General features: G+C 34.3%; 1 protein-coding gene across 11 annotated transcripts in view; it reads left to right on the forward strand.

Moving 5' to 3' along the window:
* LOC145288065 (uncharacterized) overlaps positions 1-25,033 on the forward strand; it is a 612,213-nt gene that overhangs the window by 568,045 nt on the left and 19,135 nt on the right. For all 11 annotated transcript variants that reach the window (XM_080136116.1, XM_080136110.1, XM_080136114.1 and 8 more), the window contains one exon: positions 15,901-15,974. In XM_080136116.1, the coding sequence (XP_079992242.1) occupies positions 15,901-15,974 (74 nt within the window). The remainder of the gene's footprint in view (positions 1-15,900; positions 15,975-25,033) is intronic.

Genomic DNA, 25,033 nt, shown 5'->3' on the forward strand with positions numbered 1-25,033 from the left:
TTTGTTTTTTTTTTAGCTGTAAGAATAGCTGCTAAGGTGTCAAAATTGAAGAAAGTTGACAGGAGTAAACCTAACTTCTGAGCATGCATACATATACATTTTAAGCTTAAAGTCACTTAAATTTTAGCCTTATTGTCTATCTGGTGATAGCTCAGATTGTAACAGCAAAGGTTGATGTGCTAAATAATTAGGACTGTCAAATTTTTTTTAACTTTTGAAATCATTACTGTATATATTGGGTGCAATATAATAGAGAATCTGTTCTATAATAATAAATACAAAATCTGCATGAATTAAAATATAACATTTATACATATCTATTTAAACCGACTAAAGATCCATAAAAGAACAGCCCGTAAAAAATGCAGTCATTTGAGGCCCCTATCGTCACTCTGCGACTTTTAGTTTTAGAGGAGATAGTTTGAAAATATGGAGACAGACATCCATGTAGCCGTTTATATATTAGATTTACGACTGGGCAACACCATACGGTCTGCTAGTTTACATATCAAAACAATTGTTGAAAGCTATCAAAATGAATGAAGGAAATTAGTTATTTAAGCATCAGAAAAGATAAAATTGTATGCCAGCAGCATTCCATACTAAGTGGATTGAATAGCTTTCTCCTGAGGAGGAAGAGTCAAGGGAATATTAAATTCACATATGTATGTATACCCCAGTTGTTAGGTTTTGGGAGTTCTTTCAGCTCCTGCTCAGATGTGGCAACAGTACTCCATCCTTGGACGTACCTGGCTCTTATATAGGTAATCAATTCCATCAACAGGTAGATATCTACTGCTCGATAGAAGGATCCCACCATTTTTCCAGCAACCTTGGCAATAGATTTGATGTACGTGTTCCATTTCAGATCAGGAGTAAAGGTCAAGCCTAAAAGCTTGTCAAAACATGGAGCCTCCTCAAGATGAGAGCCATTCATTACAATTGATCCCAAATGGGGATCAGAAATTTGATGTAAAAATAGAAGCTTGGTTTTAGATGCATTAAAAGTAACCAGGCACTCCTTTCTCCATTGTACCACTTGCTTAAGATCAGAGGAGAGTGAATCAGAGGGAACTTGGTTGTTTACGGCCTTTGATGTGCTGCTATAGATGGTAGTGTCATCAACATAAATGTCCACGAATGATCTAAGAATGTGATTTGGAAGATCATTAATATAGATCAGGAGGAGAGTTGAACCTCTGAAAGGACTCCAGCATTAATACTATGAGCTAATTTCTGCCCATCAACCACTACTCTTATGAACCTATCAGAGAGAAATGATTTAATAACTGAAGATCTTGTGAAGTAGACCTTTATGCTATACTCTATCAAAGGCCTTTGCTATGTAAAGAGCAATTGCCCTAGTAAGAAAGCCTCCATCAAGAGATTCGCTAATCCTATGAGAAATAATCGCAAGCACATCTGCTGTAGATCTAGCAGAACGGAAACCATACTGCATGTCACTAAGGTTATTTTTGCTGAGGTGGTTGACTACTTCTTTATTTAGCATAGATTCAAGTAAGTTACTCATCGTGCACAGGAGATTGATTGATCTGTACTGAGAGGGAGATGACTGATCATCTGAATTCTTAAATACAGGGCATACTGATGTGGTTTTCCAGGGTGTTAGGAAGAAAATCTCCTTAAGACAATGCTTAAACAGTTTTCTAAGTATGGGAGCTAGTTCTAGTTGAAGCTTTTTCAGCACTATAATTGGAATGCCGTCAGGGCCAGTTGCTTTACTGGAATCAAGGTTTTTGATTAGCTTGGCAACATCATGCACAGATATTTGCATGTCGCATAGCGTGTTTTCTGATAGAGGAAGAAATACGGGGGGAGGGGGCTTTGGTTGCATAGGGTAGAATTAGCTGCGAAGTTCTTGGCAAAGAGTTTGGATTTGTCTAATGCTGACAAGATTACCTCAGGTCCATTGATGATAGTTGGGATAGAGCACACGCTTCTGTTTAGGATCCTGTTTGCTATTTGCCAAAACTGGTGTGAACCAAGCCGCTGCTCAGCTACTTTGAACTTGATGGACTGAGCATACAACTCTCTCGTGTTCTTCATTACTCTTTTACAGTGGTTGCTGACAGTCCTGAAAGTGGATTTAGTCTCAGTACATCTGTTATGTTGGAAAGAATGGAAATAGAAATTTGTATGCAAGGGCAGCAGCACATTCCAGAGAGAACCACGGCTGGCTGTTTGGTTTTTGCTGGAATTTTTTTCGAGGGAATAAAACGGTCTATACCTACAATTAACCATTCCATTAGGTCTGATACTATTGAGGACACATCCTTTTTAAACATGGAATGCAAAGGTAGATCTGATATAAATGTACGGAAGTTATCCCAGTCAGCCATAGAGTATCGATATACTGTACGATGGGAGGTACATCTGAGGACTTATTGCATTTCGTTTTTATTTTAACTGGTACAACTGAGTGGTCAGAAAATCTCAATGGAGACAGAATGGAAGATGAACATAGCTCAGGCCAAGATTTGAGGAAAAGATTTAGAAGACTTGCATACTGGCCGTCAGTATCGGGCACACGAGTGGGTTCGCGAACAATCTGAGTGAGGTCATAAGCAATGGAGAAATCGTGACAGAACCTCCCCTCATCATATGTCTTGTTAGAGTGGGTTAACCATTCCACATAGTGAACATTTCAAGTCTCCACAGATGTGAATGTTTAGCCGAAGGATGAGCAGATAAGATGTGGTCAATTTTCTCAGATATACTTTTAAAGATAGTAACTCCGCTACTGTGAGGGCGATAGAGGGCAAATATAAACACCGTCGTGCGACCAAGTAGCACATATCGGGTAATATTGCCATTATATAAATAAATTAGAGAGATGTGTGTAGGACGAAGGGAAAAAGGAATAAAATAAAATTGAGATGATAAATATTAAACATTTTGTTGCAAAAACTTGTATCATTTTCTTTAATATTCATGGCTGTGAAAGTTACGTGTTTGGATGTACATTTAGCTATGCTGTTTCCAGAATTCTGGAGTAGTCATATTGTGGTGTCCTAGTAAATCTGCTATTTTCTTTAGAATTCATAGACGTTTATGTGTCGGCTAGAAAGCTTTCTTGCCGTCTTCAATATTTTTGTAGTACCTATTTACTATGCCTCCCCACGGGACAGAGTTAGACACCAGGGTCGTTTTTTAACGTGGAGAAAAGGTACAAAAATAAAAACAGTCGTGAAGGATTTCTCCTCCACCGAAAGAGAACAAGAAATGGAAGTGCAGCATCTGAAGAACAGATACTACACTTTGATCTTGTCCCGAAGGCCAAGTAGTAGCATTCAATATTTTGTAGTAGCAAAACTATTGGGTGTAATTAACCATTTCAAAGGAATCCTAATGACGTTGGTTACTTCACATTTTGTTTTTGGGGGTCTGCTTACAACTCCCTGGAACTCAAATTTTGTTTAGTGAGCCATTTCTTTTATTTCCATCGAAAAGCTCCTTATGGAAAGCATTCAAATCAATTAATGAACATTACTTTTTAATTGTGAATTAGTCATGCGATCCAGTTTGCAGACGTAGCTGTACCTCCCATTTCCACTTTCCATTTTTTTCTTTTCTAAAAAGCAACGCTCATAGAAAAGAAACAAAAGGAAAGGCAGAAGCTTAACATGCCAGTATTTTTTTTTTTTTTTTTTTGTCAAGCATGTTATAGTATTTACATAATTTGACAAAATGTAATGGTGTTAGCTTATGACTCTCTGAAACCGAACGTTTGTTCAGTGAGCTGTTTATTTTATTTCACTCTTTACTTGTTAACTTACATGGGAAACGTTATAATTAATCAATAAACGTTAGATTACGATTTTTAAATGTAAATTGGTCATGTGGCAGTTTCGTGAATACTGTTGTAGATAATAAATATAAGTATCTCCCGTTTTCGCTTTAATATCACAATTGCTTTAGCAAAAAAAAAAAAGGAAAAACAATTAAAACACGAAGGCAATGGGTTAGCATGCCATTAATCTACTTTTTTGTTTGTCCTCATTTTGACAAGCAAATTACATAATGCTTATATGTTAACAAAAAAGAAATAAAAATTCTTGGCCGAGAAGATGTTATTTGAACCCTAATATTTGGACAGGAACTCTTTTAAAAATAGTTCAGAATCAGTGTTATAAACAATATATTTGATAAAAAGCATCTTATTTTGAAGACTGGAAAGTATTTTTAGGTCGGAAATTCTATTCTAAAACTTGAACAAAAGAAATGCTAGAAGGTTAAACATGAGGTTTTAACAGAAAAAAAAAGTTCTGAATAATTTCTCGTAATTTTCTTTGTTTTGGAAGACGACACTTCTTGATGTCGGCTTCAGTAAATGTTGTTTTGTAGCTAAGTAAATACAAACTGTCCACTTTATGAAAGAAAATCTTTACACTTGAAGCTGTTAAAAAATAGGTAAAGTGTACAAATCGATCGCAGGTTTATGTGTTTCTATTCACTTGTATCCCCAGAGTTAGACACAAGGTCGGTTTTTAATGTGGGGAAAATCCAGCTCCCCTATGACATTCTGGATTGGAACAAAAATATAAATTGTATCAGTCATTAAGGATTTCTCCTCCACTGACCGAGGACAGAAAAGGTGAAGTGTAGTATCAAAACAGATACTACACTGTGATCTTGTCCCGAAAACCCATAAGGTTGTTTAAAAGTAAAGACTTCAACTCAAAATGTTAGATGATTTTGTGCCGATTCCAAATTTGAAGTTAGTTTAGCTCTTAGATCAACTGTTAAACTGCGATGGCATCACACACACACACACACACACACACACACACACACACACAACTTCATATCATCCGATGTCCTTATAGATGTCAGAAATTTTGAACTTTTTTTTTTTATTATTAACTCTTTATTCAGAATTAAAATTCCATAAAAATAAGATGAGAAACAAATCTTAGCATTCACTTTTATCCAAACAAGTATTTTTTACATAAAATCTGTCTACGTATCTAGAGTATTGTTTACTTAGAAAAAAAAATAATTTCAGACAACACAGCGTTTGCCTAATAAAGACTGTTAGCCCTACCAAAGGCAGTGGACACTTCATTTTGCATACCACTATATATATATATATATATATATATATATATATATATATAGTAAGTTATAAAATATATATGGCAATTAAGCTGCACTGAATATTCCGCGTTTCATCCACTCTATTACACTTCAGGCTTATGCGCATAAGCCTGAAGAGTCCTAGAGTGGATGAAACGCGGAATATTCAGTGTAGCTTAATCGTCATATATATTTTATAACTTACTAACTCGCTCTACCTACGTATTGAGCACTTTTAAAGTAAATACTTAAAGTTTACGCATAAATTTATACTTTCGTATATTAATTTTATGTGAGTAAATTAAGTAGTTATATATATATATATATATATATATATTTATACCTACAGACACTAGTGTTTCATGCCTTTGCAATCATCAGTGCAGGAAGTGGCAATTTCTACTCGTTTGCGAATTCGAACCCCATTACAAAGCCACCTGCTGGGAACATTAGCTCTACGCCAGTAACAACTGCCACAAAAATTAACCATAAATGGCAAATACAGGCACAACATTAAGACCATCAATGATGATAAAATGACCAGAAATAATGATTTCATACAAAGCTGATCTACTGCCTTTATTTCTCAGATAGTGCTCAACTCTAAAAACTTAAAGGGGCTAATTATTTTTATACCTACAATTATTTTTATACCTACAATTATTTTTATACCTACAATTATTTTTATACCTACAATTATTTTTATACCTACAATTATTTTTATACAGACAATTATTTTTATACAGACAATTATTTTTATACAGACAAGTGTTTCATGCTTATGCACTCATCGGTGCAGAAAGTGACGATTGCTACAGGTTGGAAGAATGAAACTCAGCTACAAAGCCACCTTTGACTCCATCTGCTAGGAACATTATCTCTAGGCCAACAACACACGGCAACAATAATTTTTTTTTTTTTACTTGGGAATCACCACTTATCAAGGCCCAAAAGCCATTCAGGCATAAAGGTTAATGAATGTAAGTTGGTATCGTAGTAATCGTTAATGGTATAAATTGGGTAGAATTTGATTATTTATGGGAATGGCTCACCAAGAAGTTGTTTACATTGGATTTGAAGGCTACCATGTTGTATTGAACCGGAAGCAGGACAGCAGAACAGTGTTTCACAAGCGGACAGTTCTGGGCGAGGGGAAAGGAGCTTTGTTCTTTTTGTTGCTTTTTTTCATGGAATCTGTTTAGATTTAGACATTGATAGAGTGGAGCAAATCGTTTATAGTGGTTGTAGCTAGTTGGATGTTTTTTTTTTTTTTTTTTTTATGCAAGTTTGGCAAAGGGACACCATAAATTGGAGTTCCGTTGGTCAACTGCCATGAAAATAACGATAGAGCAGAGACATACTCCTAATGTCTCTTCTGTGAAGGAAAGAGGTTGCAGGGATGAGAAAAGGGTATCACCTACTAGGTTTTTAAGTTGGTTTTGAACTCTGTCAAGACGGGATAGGGCGTGTCAAGCAGCTTCTGCCCAGATGTAGCAACAGTACTCCATTTTAGGGTATACCTGGCTCTTATACAGATAGAGTATTGCATCGGCAGTGAGATACCTGCTGGAGTGATAATGATCCAACTATTTTCCAGCAATCTTGGCAACAGATTTGATGTATGTAATTAAGGGAAATTAGCAACATGTGTGTATGTTCTTCCAACTTCTCCTCTGTTTTCACCCAACCCTATGCTGAAATTTTTAAAGGATCTTTATGCACATAAGTCCAACATAACAAGTATAGAGATAGTTTCATATTGATACCTTCTGTTTGATGTTACAGAGCAGAAAAGCAAGAAATGAGAAAATTAATTTTAAATACTGATTTTTTTTTCTTTAAGCTTTCACATAGGCCTTTACTATTCTGTTGGGCTTGTTTTTTTTTGATATCTATAAAATCTTTTTCTTAAATGCGTTTTTGCATCTGAAGTTCAGTGCGTCACATGTGTTTGAGGTAGCATTTCTTTTCTTAAACATATCCATTATCATGTTTTGGTTTTGTCAACATATATCATTATCTTGTTGATGCACTTGTCATTAAACTAAATCCGGTGGTGTGTCTCAAATTTGAAAGCCCCGGAAAACGTGATGTCACGCTTGAACTGCCGTTACTCCCATACTCAACAGAAGTGGTAGTACGTGTCAGGCCTCATGTATGATTTAACTACAATCTTTCAAGAATATAACATGAAACTGTTGAAGTAAATATTGAAGATTAGTACGTAAAATCTCATAAGATTATACGAAGACAATGAAATCTTAATAAGTATAAAACTTTGTGGATCGTTCGGGCATCCTTGTTTGCTTGCATCTTGTAAATATATAAGTCTATTATAATGAAGTCATATTCCTGTTTGTTCACAATTTAATTAATGTCCAAAAGGTACACTGTTTAACAATTTAACTTTCACACTGAAAGCGGACTTTTATACATTTTTATTTTAGCATGATATATATATATATATATATATATATATATATATATAATCTTATTCGAAAGAAGCTACATTGAATAAGTACCCTCGTTTGCATATTACATTAAAGGAAATCTATTTTAATTAGTTCGATGTTATTAATCATTTGTTGTAATATAATCTTTTAATTTAGCAATTTTATTTAAAGTTGATTTAATTTATTTTTAATTATTAATAACTGACAAAAGTTGCGTTTAAAACCGAAAGTAAGCTTCTTTAAGCTAGGAGTTATTTTCCCTTTGAGCTATGAAAGTTAGTTTGCATATGACTATCATAGACCAATATGGATGTGTTTCATGCGTCCCTAAATCTCAACATGTAACTTTTTGTAACAAGTTAGGATATTTGGTGTATGTTAAATAGAATGTAACTAATTCATCCAACCGGCAACGCTGGGTATATACTGCTAGTAGTAGTGTGTGTGTGTGTACATATATATATGGTTCTATTAATTATTCACAACTTGCTTCAGACAATTAAAATGCGATAGCTTATGACATAATCTAATACATTATGTATCTGTGAAATTTTTTATTTTTGTCCTATTCAATGTCTAATTTTGTAATCTGAATATTCTTCATTAAAAAAAAAGACAAAACACCTTGTGTCTAACTTTTTTCTCGTGGGGAGATAAACAGGAGTTGTAACGGTTTCTTTCTCTTTCTCAGCTAATGCACCTTAAAGGTTCAGAGAACATAATTGGTTTAATGGATATCATTCAGAGACTACAGAATTGACCAAGCTCGTAGATCTATCATTTCTTCGATCGATTCTGGTTATTTACACACTAAAGGTATTAACTCCTAACAACCCTTTCTAGATATAGGTAGAGTTAAAAGTTGTCCAATAAATTGTCTACTATATGAAGTTGGTTTCAGCATAAAATAATTCAAAAAAAGGTGTTGATATGCCGTGAAACAAGCTAAACTATTAAAGTATTAATTTCGTTTGGAACTTACAACTCTCACCTCTAGATCTGATTAAAATGCCAGCTTATATTCAATTAATGGTGTATAATTTATAATTATGTTTAAGCATATGTTGACGATTGATATGGCATAAAAAAGACAAAACGTTGAAGTTGTCTTGAATTTCATGAGTGTTCCTATTCACTTGCCTCCCTACGAGGGCAGTTAGACACAAGGTCGGTTTTTAATCTGGGGAAAATCCAGGTCCTCAAAAATGGGCACTCTGGATAGGAACAAAAATAAAAATTGTCTGTCATGAAGGACCTTTTCTCCAGTGACCGAGGGCAGAAAAGGTGAAGTGTAGCATCAGAACAGATACTACACTATGATCCCGGCCCGAAGGTCAAGAAACTTTGAAAAATTTAATAAATATTAATCCAATGAAAGTTTTAGCTAAATTTATCAATAAATCAGAAATATTAATGTTATTCCAAACATTTTCCAAACTCGTTAAATAAAAACATTTTTAATATTTTATTTATTGGTTCATTTCCATGACTTGTGCTCCAAGATCTTCCTTGTACTACCAGATCTGACTGTGTTTTTTTTTTTTTATCTTTTCCTTTGTAAAACTCTATCATGTTCTGCAAAGCCTAAAACAATTTTTCTCTACACGACAACTAAATTCAGCACCATGAATAACTTTAAGCATAAAAACTTTTCCAAAATTACTGGATTCGACATTAAATAACCCGTAAAGAGTTTAATATACTGAATCAAAGGTCTTTCATGCAACATTCATGGTTTATACCCAAAATTGGCAGAGGAGTTTGGTAGAATTCTCAAAGGTCAAATCGTTGAACTTTGACCCCTTAACAGGAAAATTTCTGGCCGAAAACGGATTAGATTTTCCCAAATGTCAGTACCTTGTATATCAAATTTCGAGTCTGTAGACTTAAAATTGACAGTTATTGCATAGGGAAATGTACACACACACACACACGTTCACTTTTATAGATATAAAGATTGCATTTAGTAGTTAACATCACTTTTTTTTTTTTTTTATAGATGTTATTTACTAAAATGAAGCCATACGATGAGCTTTATTTAACCAGTGTTGCCCAATTGGAGAGATATTGTCGGGTAAAGGGCAAGGGTATTACAGGCAGTGGGGAGAAACCATGATAATCTTCCTTACAATAACCTCAAAAGATAGTCAAGTTTACATTTTTTTTAAATAGAATTTTTAAATTTCCATATAGTTTTAACTAATTTTATTTTAGTTTCAATAAATTTTTGATTAATAATAAAAAATTTTTTTTTTTGTAATGTGCATGTATTATAAAAGTTACTTAACACACACACACACACACACACAAGTATGTAATATCTTGTTTGATAGTTGCATTAAGATACAGTTATTGATTTAATTTTTGTAGATGGTTTATTTTTCTTTCAAAATAAAATACGAGAGTGGCCATTTATTGTAAATCTAATAAATGGGGTTTTCACCTCAGTTCCTTCTTTTAGAAATGACTTTTTCTTGCTTAACAGATTCAAACATGTTTTTATTTCACTGCAGTTAAACCAGTCAAACAAGTTAACTCTGCCAGCCCTGAATTCCTGTGTCTTGTTATTACAAAACCTGACAACCGAACTGAATTCTATCACATTTTATTATTGAAGGATTTTTGACAATGTACTAAAATCAACTTTTGAGATATTTTCAAATGTTGTAGCATCAACATTTAAATATTTTAACATGGTTTTAATTCAAGCAAATCGTACAAATTTTGCTTGCCAAGTGTACTATGAACTACAAATTTGTCATGTAAATGACAGTTTAACCTTCTGCAAGGAGACATTTAAAAAAAAAATTCTTCCAATCCAAAGTGCCCCTTTTAATCTAGAGTTGGATTTTCCTTGCATTACAAACAGACTTTGTGTCTAACTGCACTCGTAGAGAGGACAAATAAATGGGGACGAAATATAAACAAAACTTTCAAGACTCTTTAGTCCAGGTTTTTAAAAACAAAACAAAAGAACACCCACTATTTTATACAAATTACCTGGGGTAATATCTACTAGGTGATGCTGGCAAAGTTTATAAGTTACTTTTTTTCCATGGTTTTACTCCAAGAATGATCTTTGTTATACCAAAGATGAGCTGGTTTGCTTCCACATCAACTTGATGAACTCTTATTTTGGGTGAGCCTTTTTGCCCGTTGTATGAGAATTCCTGCAAAGTTTACAACATTCATCCATGGATCTTATCATCCATGGATGTTAAAATGATTTGGCAATGGATCAATTCAGTTTTCATTTGCTGAAGTTGAATGCTGCTGAAAGATAGGGGAACAGAAGACACAAGACTGAGATAACTATATTGTATGATTAAATTGAACAATAATAAAGAAAAGTCCTTGCAAAACTGAGTGTATTTGCAGCTTTAGAAGTCACATTATAAAACATTTTCTTTTACAGCCAAGAAAAGACGGTTCATAGAATGTTCAAAGTTAGGTAGTTGCATTCAGATTACAGAGGTTTTTTTTTTCTTTGTTTTGTAGACTGAACAGCATCTCCTTAAAAAAAGAGTAAGGTTTGCATTCAGGAGAATCACTTTGGCTAATCAAACAGGGTTGCTTTTTTCATTATTGAATAGGAGGAATGTGTAAGAAAATTACTTATGGGAGTAAGTAAACACTTTTTTGTCGCCTGACAAAAGGAGGGTGGACCTGTAAATTCAGTTTTGTCCATCTGTCTGTCCAGTTTTCGCAATAACTACACCTTGGAATTTTTTAAAATTTTGCAAAAACATTAAACATGGTATGAGTAAAAAAAAAAAAAAAAAAAAAAAAAAAAGGTAACAGAACGGATTTTTGAGGAAAACACTAGTTGCTCCCCTAGGTGTGCCTTTCAGGTTAAAATGGCTAAAATTGACACTTTTGTGCTTATTAAAAAAAAATTGATGCCTTGGATTTTTATAAAACTTTTTGAAAAGTTGTAACTAGCTGATTTCTATATAATTTTGTTTGCCTATACTTCACGATAACTCTTGGGTGTGCCCAAGGGGCTCTTCTGGAGCTAATAAAAACACTCCATTTTTGTGACCATTTTACCAGATTTGTCCAAAATTTTCTGTGTATGTCTATTTAGCAGTTTTGCATGGTGCAGAACTCAAATTTACATACGTTAAGGCCTAAAACTGCACCGTTTGTTCATTTTCACCAGGATTTGACGTCCCCTGGGAACTTTGGAGGCTAAAAAGGGAGGAGGCAATGCTGAACTTGGTCATTTTTTTATGCCTTGTGCACTCACGAGGGGACCATGCATGCTTCACTTGTTTATATATAATATCTGCAATATAGTTTTCAAAACCAAAAATAACATTTTGTAAATTTTTTATACTGGCTCTATTTTCGTATGTGAACAACCAAGTTATTTCCCTTGGCTTATTGACTGTGTAGATGGTGCTACATTAGTGGTTTCATAGTAAATATTATCCCTAGTAATTTCGTCTACCGGCTGGATGGTGTAGACCATGACTGGAAATGATACTAAGCAAACAGCTTATGCTCAGATGTGAATGATTGACTACCAAAATATGGGGGTGAATTTTGTTGGTTTTACATACAACTGAACTGGGGAAGGACGAGGTAGATGATGTCTTTAAATTGTTATTTGGACTTTGTTTATTGTTGATTTAAATTCTTCAAAAGGAAGTTATTGAAAATGTTCTAAATTATCAGATTAGAAAATGTAGGTCAAATCTATAAAATAAAAACACTCCTGAACTACTGGAATGAAGCATTGCATCAATGTAGGTAACACACACACACACAAAGGACCATTCCAAAAGTAAATCTGCTTATTTTCTTTTTAAGTTGAAGAGCTATGAGTGGTCCCATTAAAATGAAAAACCTGTTGTACCTCATAATTTATTTTTCTACATATTCATCACCATTCTCAATGCACTTTCCCCATGAATTCAATGACGCATCTCTGCTTCTGATGTAGAGGTTGCTTTCTAGGAGTTTCACACGATCAATATCTGCAATATTATTGCTGTCTATAATATATATATATATATATATATATATATATATATATATATATATTCGTATTCCTGTCTGTTTGTTTTTTCACAAGTTGATTAATATATACTAAAGGTTCGCTACTTTACTCTTTCATTTATTTCTATATATAGTATGATTCTTGCAAAATATACAACAAGAGGCCACCTCATGTGCATATTGCATTAAGGAAAATCGATTTTACTAAATAGTGGTATGTTAATGTTTCTAGCAAGAGAATTGTTTTAATTATTCTATTTAAAATTATTTAATAAACTTTAAATCACAATTTAATTGATAATATATTTAATTTAATTTATTTGGAATTATTTCCGACATCGACTATTTTTTTTAAAGATGTAGAGTTGTCGCCCCCTAGAAACTTCATCAAATAAAATAATTTTGTAATCTCAGTAAGTTTCTAGCTTGAAAAAATAATTCTGTGTAGACAAAAATGGGGTTTTTAATATTCAAACAAAAAAAAAAAAACACTTACGAATAAACTGAAAAAATTTCATTTGTTTGTAATATTCTTGAAACTTTGACTGCTTCGAATTCAAACTTCAGCCACACTTTTAGAAACACCCCCCCAACACACACACACACACACACTCAACGAAAGCCCTTCTCCCTAAAAATAAAATAAAGCTAATTGAAAATATCCTTTATTTACGAAAAAAAAGAAAAATAGCCAGTGAATAAAGTGCTTTTCAAAAGAAAAAAAAAAAAAACGCATATTACGCACGCGTTTGGCTATATATTTTTTTTTTTCGGTCGTACGGGCACTCACTATTTTTATGGAAACAAAAGTTTTTATTTAATTTTTTTTGGGGGGGGGATTTTCTTTTTAACACACGGACAACAAAAAGTGCTAAATATCTGAAGAATAGTTTCTTCTCTTTGTATCCCTTCTGCCGAAATAGGGTATCACGGACTTTTTTTTTTTTTTTTTTTTTTTTGGATGATTACATTTACATGTTTTTATCCGTTCTTTTATTTTTGAAATAGTTGCTCATGATGAAAATGATTAATATCCTTAGGTGTGGTCAAACGGAACTTCATGCCAACCCGGGCAATGTCGGGTATCCATGCTAGTGTGTGTGTGTGTGTGTGTGTGTATATATATATATATATATATATATATATAGTAATCTAGATAGTATTTTATAGTTTACAAAGACTCAGTTTGGCTAGACATAGCAAGATTTGAAACCTGAACCCTAGTTGTGGTAATCGAAACTAAAAACACAAAAAAACTAACGTAAGGCAAATGAACGATGTCAAATGTAAAAATCTGAAAAAGAAAACAAAAACGAACGTTAAAACTTCTGAAAAATACCCCCCCCCCAAAAAAAAAACACGTGAAAAATGGCTTAAATAAGCCTGTTTCAATATTAAAATTTTTTTTTTTTTTTTTTTTTTAGTGATCACCACTTATCAAGGCCCGGAAGCCACTCAGGGATAAGGGTTATTGCAAGTACATTACGTTAGCGTGGAGATTTGATGAAGTGTTTACTTAAGGGGGCGCTTCATTAGGAATTTGTTTACATTGGACTTGAACACATCCAAGTTGTAGTCCGGAGGGAAGCAGGCAGACGGAACAGAGTTCCACAGGCGTGCAGTTCTAAGAAAGAAGCTTTGTTCATGGAATCCACGTTTTGATTTAGGCACAGATATAGAGTAGGGGAAATTTTTCACAGTGGATTCAGCTAGACGGGTGTTTTTCGTGAAAGATTGGCGAGGGGGGGGGCAGAGATTGGAGTTCAGACGAGCACCTGCCATGGAAATAACGATAAAACAAGGATAGGCGCGCAACGTCTCTTCTGTGGGAGAGAGGTTGCAGGGAAGAGAAAAGGGCATCCCCCACTAAGCCACAAAGTCTATTTTGTGCTCTGTCAAGGCAGGATAGGCTAGTTTTAGCAGCTCCTGCCCAGATATAGCAGCAGTATTCCATCCTTGGACGTACTTGGCTTTTATATAGATAGAGAATTGCACCAGTCGTAAGATATCTTCTGGAGCGGTAGAAGGATCCCACCATCTTTCCAGCGACCTTGGCAACAGATTTGATGTACGTGTTCCATTTCAGATCAGGAGTAAAGGTCAAACCCAGAAGCTTGTCAAAACACGGGGCCTCACCCAGATGAGAGCCATCCATCACAATTGATGCCAGCTGGGGATCAGAGCGTTGATGATGTAAGGATAGGAGTTTGGTTTTGGATGCATTAAAGGTAACCATCACATCTTCCCCCACTGAACCACGCGCTCGAGATCAGAGGAGAGAGAATCAGAGAGAACTTTGTCATTTACAGCCTTTGATGTGTTGCCGTAGATAGTCGTGTCATCAGCATAGATGTCAACGAATGATTTAAGTATGTGTTTAGGGAGGTCATTGATGTAGATCAGGAAGAGAGTTGGGCCCAGGATTGACCCCTGAGGGACTCCAGCATTTATATTGCAGGCCTCCGATTTTTGTCCATCTACCACTACTCTTATGAGCCTATCGGAGAGAAATGATTTAATGATTGAGAAAACATTTCCAGTTATACCGTAGCTGGAAATCTTGTGAAGTAGACCCTTATGCCATACCTTGTCGAAGGCCTTTGATATGTCAAGAACAATTGCCCTAGAAAGGAAGCCTTTGTCAAGAGATTCACTAATCCTGTGGGATATAACCGTCAGCACATCTGCGGTAGATCTTGCAGAGCGGAAACCGTATTGTTTGTCACTAAGAAGGTTATTCCTGCTGAAGTGGTTGACTATTTCTCTATTTAATAAAATTCTCCATGACACAACCGGAAGTCAGTGTTGAAATTAACCTAAATCACTCCGACAGTAACAATGACTTGCTAAAATGTTGGCAAAAAAATCGACCCCTCCTTGTACAAAATGGCAAAGTTTAGGGTGATGAAATTAATGTTTTGGGCTAATTTTTCGATATTTGTCGTCCGAGACGTCAAGATTCAAAATGATACCAATCTTGTCAGGATCTGTCGCCTCTATCAAAAGTTTTTGGGAGACATACAAACATACATACATACATTTAAACAGACAGGTGAGATTTATATCATAGAAGGGAGAGTGTGAGAAAACTTCTTTTTCACACAAATAGAATTTTATTTTTCACCTTGAAAAAAAAAAAAAAAAATCTGACCCACATGTTTCTCATTTCATGTGCCATAATTTGCATATTTTTTAATGTTATGAGCAAAAGAGCAGAATATCAACAGACACGCTATCATTATTATAATAGTCAATGATTATGAAAATCCTAGTAATATTTTTGTAAATGTCAAAAATAATTTTAAATTTATTTTATTAATCATTCTTTTTCTCTTTCTTTCTCCAGTGATTATGCTCCAAGAGCTGTTGTTCTCCGCAAAGGTCCAAATGGCTTTGGATTTGTATTACGTGGTGCCAAAGGTATGGATTTTTTATTTTGTTTTTCGTGTTTGTCTTAATGTTCCCTCCCTCTTTCCACTTCTCATTTCATTGTTGCTAAAGCTCTCAACCCACACAAGCTTTTCTTCCATCCATCAATACATAATATGAATGGTTTACTTAAGCTAGACTCATGTTCACCAAAATTTAATATATGCTGTCCCAATAAATATTTGTATAAAGATGTTCTGTTGTATCTACCCAGGTAAATTCAAAAGCTGTATTGTTCAATTGATTACTGACACTACTGTTTGCTTCATAAATATGCATGGAATTTTCAACTCTAATCTTTTCTAGATACCTATGTATGAATCTTCTGTTGGGTAACACCCTTCTCTTATGAAAGAATCTATTGATTAACCCAACCTGTCACTCTTTCCCACTCGCTCCAATCATTTTACATTTTTTTTACATTTTAATCATATTTACATTTTTTGGTGCTATGGAAGTATCAAGTGTTTTTCTTTTAGAATGTTTTTGGGATCAAGGTGGCATAATTGACCTCGGCAAATAACAAACGTTGTCTGAGGAATTAGGTCTGCATTTACCTTAAAAACTAATTTAAAATGTTTTATAGTGAGTCTCTAATTTGGGAGCTTTGGGAATCACCTCTTAGTGGCAGTTAATTCTAGATTTGCTATGTTGTTAAGCTTCCGTTTATGGAATTCTGTAATTTGTAGATTATTCATGTATAAAATAAATGAATCACATAATATATATATATATATATATATATATAGCTAATATAATGCCTAAAAAAGTATAAACAAAACACCCAGATCAAAACAAGGTCACCTTTTAGTACACAATGAAGGGTGATTTGCTCTTCAAATATAAACAACGGTGGAATACAAGTCAACCTAACTGTTGGCTGGTGAAAACAATTGATTGGTTAGCAAGTAAACTTAGTACCACATGCGTATATAAAAACAAATGGTAACATCAATTTCATGCATTAGTCTGACGAGTCCTCACAAGAATGTCACTCGGAAAATTCTGTGTAGCTTAATTGCCATATATATTTTCATAACTTAGTGGAGCTACCAACAGCTATTTAAAAAATTTTGCTTATTGTTTAATATTTTTCATTTTTATTACAAGTGTTTCGAGTATGGCTTCTTTCCGATATTATTTTAAGAAAAACATTTTAGTTTTATAAAGTCCTGTCATTTGGTGGGGGGGGGCACTCTGAAAGAATATTGTATATCTAATATATAAAAGGCTATATGTCTGTCTCCATATTTTCAAACTCTATCTTATCCGAAATTAAGTTGCAGAGCGGCGCTAGGAGCCTCAAATAATTGGATCTTTTATGACTATTCTTTTATGGGTCTTTAGCCAGCTAAAATAGTTTTCAGGGGTCAAAATTGAAAAAAAATCGTTATACATTTTTTACATTCATCTTTATTTTTAATTTTTAATCAGTTTGTGTGTTACGTTGATACAGTGATAACGTCACTAGCATTCAGTTTCGATTTTAACTGATGCTACCCAAATGCATTTTTTTTAAACTTTTGAAATCATGACTCTATAATAATATATACAAAATCTTTTAAACATTCATTTTAATTAATTCCTTATTAGTTTTTTTTCGTTTTTTTTATGGGATGATCATTTTTAGTTAACTATTACGTGTAATTATATTCATGCAGATATTCTATGATTTATACTTGCGTAATATTTGTGTAAAAGGGTTATAGTAAACACAAACCTCGTATATATATATATATATATATATATATATATATTATATATACAGTGTTTAAAAAATTTTGCCTACCAAACTCCTGTCAGTTTTTGGTCTACAGACATGAAACTAAATATATAGGGTATTCAAACCCATGCAAGTTTTATATTTGAGTTTTAGCAAGGGAAAATCTGTAAAAGTGTGAAAATTAAGAATGGAATTTGCCAGATGAAGTTCGAATGACGGCATTATGAATATGCATGCATAATGTAATTGCTATTGGCTCATGTTTTAATTTTTAACCTTGCCGCAAACATGTCTTCATAGTTCAGACATTACCGTCAAAGGAAAAAGTAAACCATAAGCTAAACGTTTGGGTTTTGATTCTCGTTGATGGCACACAAGTCATTTTTTTTTTTTTTTAACTCTTTAAATCATCACTATATATTAGGTCCAATATAATACAAAGTCTGCATTAATAAAATATATTTAAGCATATTTTACGATTGGGCAATGTCGTGTGTGTATGTATATATATATATATATATATATATATATATTTAATGAAATTCTGAAATGTTGTCGGATTATTCATTAAATGTAAGATTTGATCTAATGTTGAAGTGTCCATGTTTTATTCAATTTCATTGAAATTCAAATTCATCTTCCAAATATTTGTTGAAATAAAAATTTCTTAAACAATTATTTGCTAAAAACGAAAGTGATTTTATTTTCTAGATTATCTTTTCATAAAATGATGACCATTTATTATGAGCTGGTTGTATCCACCCGGCGTTGCTTTTAGTTTTAATTTTGTTTCACCCCGTCTTTTCTACTTTTTCTCTTAATTTCTTGTAAGAAAGTAAGGGTTTTTTTTCCGATAATTTAAGAATGGATTATTAAATTTTTGCAATAAAATCGACAGGACTTCTTACAAAATATTGAAATTTCAATCCCATAAATACTTGCATTTTTTTGTTCCTGTAACAACAAAGAAGGCATACAAAATAAACATTTTTCTGTTGCATGTCAGTCCGATTTCCTCCTTTTCGTAAAATTAAATTTTTATGAAAGTTAATTGAATTACTTAATTTTCTTTTTTTTTCTTCTACAAAATAAAGTTGAGCCGATTTTTCCCCTTAATTCAAACATTATAGGTCAGTAAATACAAACGATATATAGAATTCGACTGTGTTCAACCTTTATGCTGACTCTTGATGCGTGTTGTTGAAAAATATGTACCCATTTTGTTCACTTTCATTATTTTCTACATTTTCTCCAACTTGCCTGATTCTCTCAAAATAGGTGTATGCGTACAAAGTTCGAATAACTTTTACTCTCACACAAGAATGTACTACTACCGCGACTACAACCACCTTACACTGGGAAATCTTCATAGGATACTTTTTCTTCATACCACCATCATTATTTCATCTATTCTAGCTTGTTAGTGACTCTTTTCTGCAATGCATTTTTTTGATGGAAATCGCCCCAGACAGGACCTGAAGCTACTTGATGTCAGATGCTAAAAAAGTAGTACTTTCGGCAAAAAATTTGCCAATAAGTGTTAGATGGAATAAATTCTGACCTAGAAAAAATTTTTCCCTTTGTCAGAAAAATCACTCGTGGAATGTGAGGACTAAAGGAATAAGAAAAGCAATAGTAACGTGGTTGCTGAGAGTAAACCGAAGATCTACTTTCTACTCTTCTTATTGCTCTCTTCTGCTTTTGGAATGCTTTGATTAGCTATTCTAGAGATTTAAGGTGGTATACTAAGGCTATTGAGCAACCAACCGCCAGCCCTAAAAAAAACAACTTTTTTTTTCAATCAAAATTGCAGCAAGTACTCGTGCGAGTGCAAAAAAAAAAAAAAAAAAAAAAAAATTAACTGCAGTAGCCAGGATTGAACCTGTAACACGGAAGAGGAAAAGGTGAAAAAGTTAACACGTTAGCTGTCTTGGGCATGGCAACTTATGACGTCACGGGCCTTTGAAATAAGGTTTTATAAATGTATGTTGAGATCGGTAGGCATATGACTTGCAAAAAAATTTTGACGCAAAAACTGACCTCTCCTGGCAAGCACAAAAATAATCTTTTTGGTTAATTTTTTTTACATATTTTTTATCAGAGAGATTGATCTTTCTAACGATTCTGATTATGGCATAGTTCGATGCGTCTGTCAAGTTTTTGGCAGACACACATACATACACCCACATACAAACTAACACATTTTCCCTTTTATATATTAGATTCCAGAATTGACTAAATGACAGATTTTCCACACTAACGTAATATACTTGCAATAACCCTTATCCCTGAGTGGCTTCCGGGCCTTGATAAGTGGTGATCACTGTGTAAAAAAAAAAAAAAAAAAAATTATTGTTCATTATTCATGACTGTTTGCATACATTTTTAAAACTTTCTTCCTCTATTTTTTTTCCTTATTTTATATTTTTCCCTGGGCAACACCAAAACATGGCTAAATCAAATTTTAATCATCTAAATTACTTAGATTGAAATGAGTTTTTTTTTTCTTTTTTCCAAATTGATACTCTAATACTTTATTAAATAAAATCATTTCATCTATAATATAAATCTCACGTGTTTGTTTAAATGTATGTCTAAAACTTTCGATAGAGGCGATGGATTTTCACAAAATCGGTAACCTTTTGAAGCTCGACCCTTCAGACGACAAATGTCGAAAAATTGTCCAAAAACGTTAATTCCTTCACCCTCAACTTGGCACTTTTCTACAGGGAGGGGTCGCTTTTTTCGTCGATGTTTTTGAAAGTCATCGCCTCTTTTCGATTGTCTAGCCTTAATTTAAACTTACGCCACTTCCAATTTGGCAATCGGTACAACAGCAAAGACGTCACTTTTTTTTTTTACTTTTCCTCCTTTACGGTACGGGTTTGAGCCTGCCTGCCTACTACCATTTTTATTTTTTTTTTTTTTTTTTTAATTTATTTTATTTTTTTTTGCTCCAAACACTCAGGTTAGTAATTGAATAAAATTGTTTAAAATATTGGTATCCTTTAAAAGAAAATTACTTTTAAAGTTATGCTACGAATGTAAATTGTCACAGACGAGATGTTCTGACAATATTCGTATATAGATATATTCCATCTCGACTCCTCCTTTTAAAAGTGGAGTTTCTTTTCTCGTTTAACGGATTCAAACATGTTTTTACTGCAGCCAAAAAACAAAAAAACCAGTCAAACCAGTCGCCCTCCATTCCTATGTCTTGTTATTACAAAGCCTAACAACCAAACTTTATCTGATTACTTTATTATAAAAAATTACTTGATTTTTTTTTTTTTAATTTTTTTTTTTTAATAATGATTTTAAGAGCAATTTTTATTTTCATGTGAGAATTATGATTTCAAGTATTAAATGTTAAAATACAACAAAAACTTATTTAGTTTAAGATTATTTTATTTGTTTTATTGTTGTATAAGCTGTGACCGTACTACCACTTCCTCCTATTCAAACAGGTTTTAAAGTACAAAAATGTTTGACTTCAATAAATGCACCATTTTATATATTATTTTTATTAGTATTACATTTTCATGGGATAAATTTCTTTTATTTTTTTCTAAACATCTTTAAATCCTTTCTCATCAGTAGTTGGCTATAGAAAAAAAAATATTGCATGACTAACAGTTCGTGATGCTTCTAAAATTAGTTGATTTACTTCGTATATGAGTTATATTTAATTCAGACATTTATGATTGGTAAAGGAATTGCTTTCTAAGTAGATAGTCTCACAAGAGGACCTCCCCCTCCCATTGATCATGTATAAAATGTGAAAAAAATTTTTTTTTTCTAATCATATATTTCAAATTAAATTAAAACAAAAACAAAGAAACCTATTTATGCATAGAACCCAACCAGTTGTGCACTACATGGTGGAACGATAAAGTTGTCGCCCTAAAGAAAACATTACAACTTTACTTTAAAACTTTTATTGAAAAAAATCAATTCAGGTAACTTGATTATGTAGTAGAGCTGGCATCTATTCGATGTAGCCGCCTTCAGCCTTAATCATTGCCTCGATACCAGTCCGGAACTGTGAGCATGTCATTTCTACAAGGGTCGGCAGTAGCTCAGCGATATCGGCGATGAGGTTGGCTTTGTTGTTGTGAGAGGTCATGTTGGTGATGTTCTCGACGTATGACCAAACAAAATAGTCCAGCGTGTTCAGATCATCTACAAAGTAGTACAGCAGGTTCAGGTTGGGGGAGGAGGTAAGGCCAGTGAGAGAAGGGTACAAAGTCGTAGCACTCTTTCTGAAGCCATGCCTGGGTCTCTTTGGACTTGTAGGCCAGCACCAAGTCCTGCTGCCACACCCAGGCTCTGCCAGCAGCCACCTGATTTCACCAGGAGATTATCACACTCTTCAGCATAACCAGGTACACTTTGGTATTGACTTTCAAAACAACTGGGCATGTCTCTGTTATTCGTGGCAATCCAACAATGGATTTTGAGAGTGCTGGCAATGGTCCTGTTGTCATAACTTGGATCAGTAGAGAGCATGAGTTGTACAGCAGCGCATCTCCAATCTTGCTTGTTGAACATTGTGTAAATTTCAGGCATGATAGAAGGCTTCTATCGCTCTTCAGATTGGTGACCAACTAGTAAATGGTCTGCAACAAGAAAAGAAAAGTGGTTTTCATCAAACTGAAATGGAAACCTGTCTTTTTTAGGGCAATAATCTTATTGTTCCACTCTGTATATTCAGAAATTTTAATGTGTAAAGTAAATTAGTTGTATTCTATGCATATAAATGGATTTAATATAGCATTATTATTATATTCAGAAACTCTAAAAAGTAACGGATGGTGTGTTTTATTACACGTGTGAAAAGTGTAACTACAGTAGAAGAAAAATTAATACAGCAATGCAAAACACATGTTTTAAGATTCACTTTTAGAAGAAAAGTAAAACAAAAGAATTACACTAAAACTATAGACAAATTAAGTAATACAATATCTGCTCTATCCATTTCATGAATAATGAACTTACCCAGAGAGTATAAATATAATTACATCTAAGCATCAATGTAGTGATGTATGGCAGCGGTCATGTACGCAAGCATTCAAGGGTGGTGTGTGCGTATTGTAAAAAAAAGTCAAGACACTCAAAACCCGACCAATAGGAAATGGAAAGGTGACAAATGCAAACTAAGACACGGTTGAATTTGAGCATATAAAAAAGCCGGTATTTCTTTCATTGGTGAGAACTTTCTTTTTACTCAGAGTCGGTTCAACATACGGTTAATTCATGTGTCGGTGGAAAGAAAGATAGATTTTCTATGAACAAAAGGATTGTCGTTTTTGCACATTGCAAGCTGAAGAAAAACTTTTTTTTTTTTTTTTTGCACGAACATTTAATGGTATTTTGCAATTCAAAGAAAAATTTTAACTTCAACACTTCAAGCTATTTTGGGCGTTATCATGGTGAAAATACAATTAAGCAGCAACATGGTGAAACCATTTACTGATGAGGGAGACGTGATATGGTTGAAGAGGTCAAGGTTGGTAGCGAGACTTCAAAAGGTAGATGATGTGGCAAGCTTACTGCCATTGTATCTGGAAGGGGATGCATTGGCTCTCTACTTAGAGATTGACCAACTAGATGTTGAATGGATAGACTTAATTAAAGAAGGCATTTATGGATGGTGTTTTCACAGCCTTTAGGAAGTTAACCATGATGAAATGGGTTATCGAGCAGGTGAACGTTTATACGGACAATATCAGATGGTTGGACTTGCTGGTTTCAAGGGAATCTGACTAGAAAAACTTGCCAAACTGGTTTTTGTCACAGAGTTCCCTGGTGCCATTTCCATTGAACTCCAGCAGGCACCAAAAATTGAGACTCTAACCATGGGAGACCTACTAGCAAGAGCAAGGGTGCTGATGTTAACCAGGGATGAAAATCATCACGTGGTGAAATTGTGGTGACATGATCGATCTCTACAAGTACATCCATGGGATCTATGATACAAGAAAGCTGTCTTTTCAGATCGCCGAAAACGGCGCAACCAAGGGGGACAGTCTCAAAATCGTAAAAAAACACTGTAGGCTAGATGTCCGCTAAGGGACCTTCTCACAGAGGGTTCGCAACACATGATCTCTCAGATGCAGTTGTACGAGCACAAATGGTAAACGCATTCAAAAGCAGACTTGACGCTCATTGGAGATTGCTGCCAAGTTTATATTGTCCATCCTCCTAAATGGAAGTGCTAATTCCTGGGTTTCTGTGTCAAGCATGCCACAAAGTTGTCTAGGAAATTTTTCCCTTGGAACCATGAACAGGTCCAAAATGGACCTCAAATATCTATGACTGACTTTGACAAAGTGGTTGCAGCTGTGAGTCCATCCAATGGTAAATATTCAGTTCCTACCGGGAATAGCCCTGACACAGAATTAAACTGTTACAGATGCGACCACAAGAGTCACACAGCGAGAGATTGCTGAAAAAGTGGAACCCATTGCTACCGATGCAGCAAGGTTGGACACTGGGCCCAGGATTGTTTGGGGAAACGAACAAGGAAATCAGGCATCAGCCCCAGACTACTCCCCCACCTAGATGTAAGTGCGCGGCATTCCTGGAAATTGTCATCTACATTGATGGAATGTGGTATTTGGCATTAATTGCCACAGGATGCTCGCATACAATAATAGATGCGAATCGATTTCAACAAATGACTGTGACTGTTAAGATTGATGCTCTGGTGGTGCATGGTAAACCACTGGGATATGATCTATAGAGATCGATGCTATAAACGCACTGTTGGATCTACGAGTGCAGTCGGGATCAGCGTTGGGAAACTTTTTTTTTTTTTTTTTTTTTTTTTTTTTACAAGGTGGTCACCATTTATCAAGGCTTGGAAGCCACTCGAGATAAGGATTATTGCGTGTACAGTACGTTAATGTTGAGATGTGATAAAGTGCCTACTTAAGGGGGCAGTTCATCAGGAATTTGTTTATGCCTCCATGTGTTAAATCTCCATGTATGCGGTTATCTCCATCAGTGAACTGGGCCTTATCTCAACATATGTACCATCAGAAACGAGCATGGATTGTGGCATGGAAATGGGCAGATAACTACCCACCTGAAGGACTGCGTAACAGTGCCAGATTATCGAGTGGCTGCTGAACTTCGACTAGATTATGATCAAGAACTTCGAGCATGGATGAACAAGGGTTGGCTTGTGCCATACCCGGAAGAAAGACTCTGACCTCTCAAGGGATCAATTCCATTGATGGCCATGATGCAGCAGAATAGGCAAAGATGTGGCCAGTGAGTAGCACCAAAAAGGGGCAAATGTGTCACTGCTTGATCTCCAAGT

This window comes from Euprymna scolopes, chromosome 11 (assembly GCF_053919585.1).
Source record: "Euprymna scolopes isolate OS-2025 chromosome 11, ASM5391958v1, whole genome shotgun sequence".
Classification (NCBI taxonomy): Eukaryota; Metazoa; Mollusca; class Cephalopoda; order Sepiida; family Sepiolidae; genus Euprymna; species Euprymna scolopes.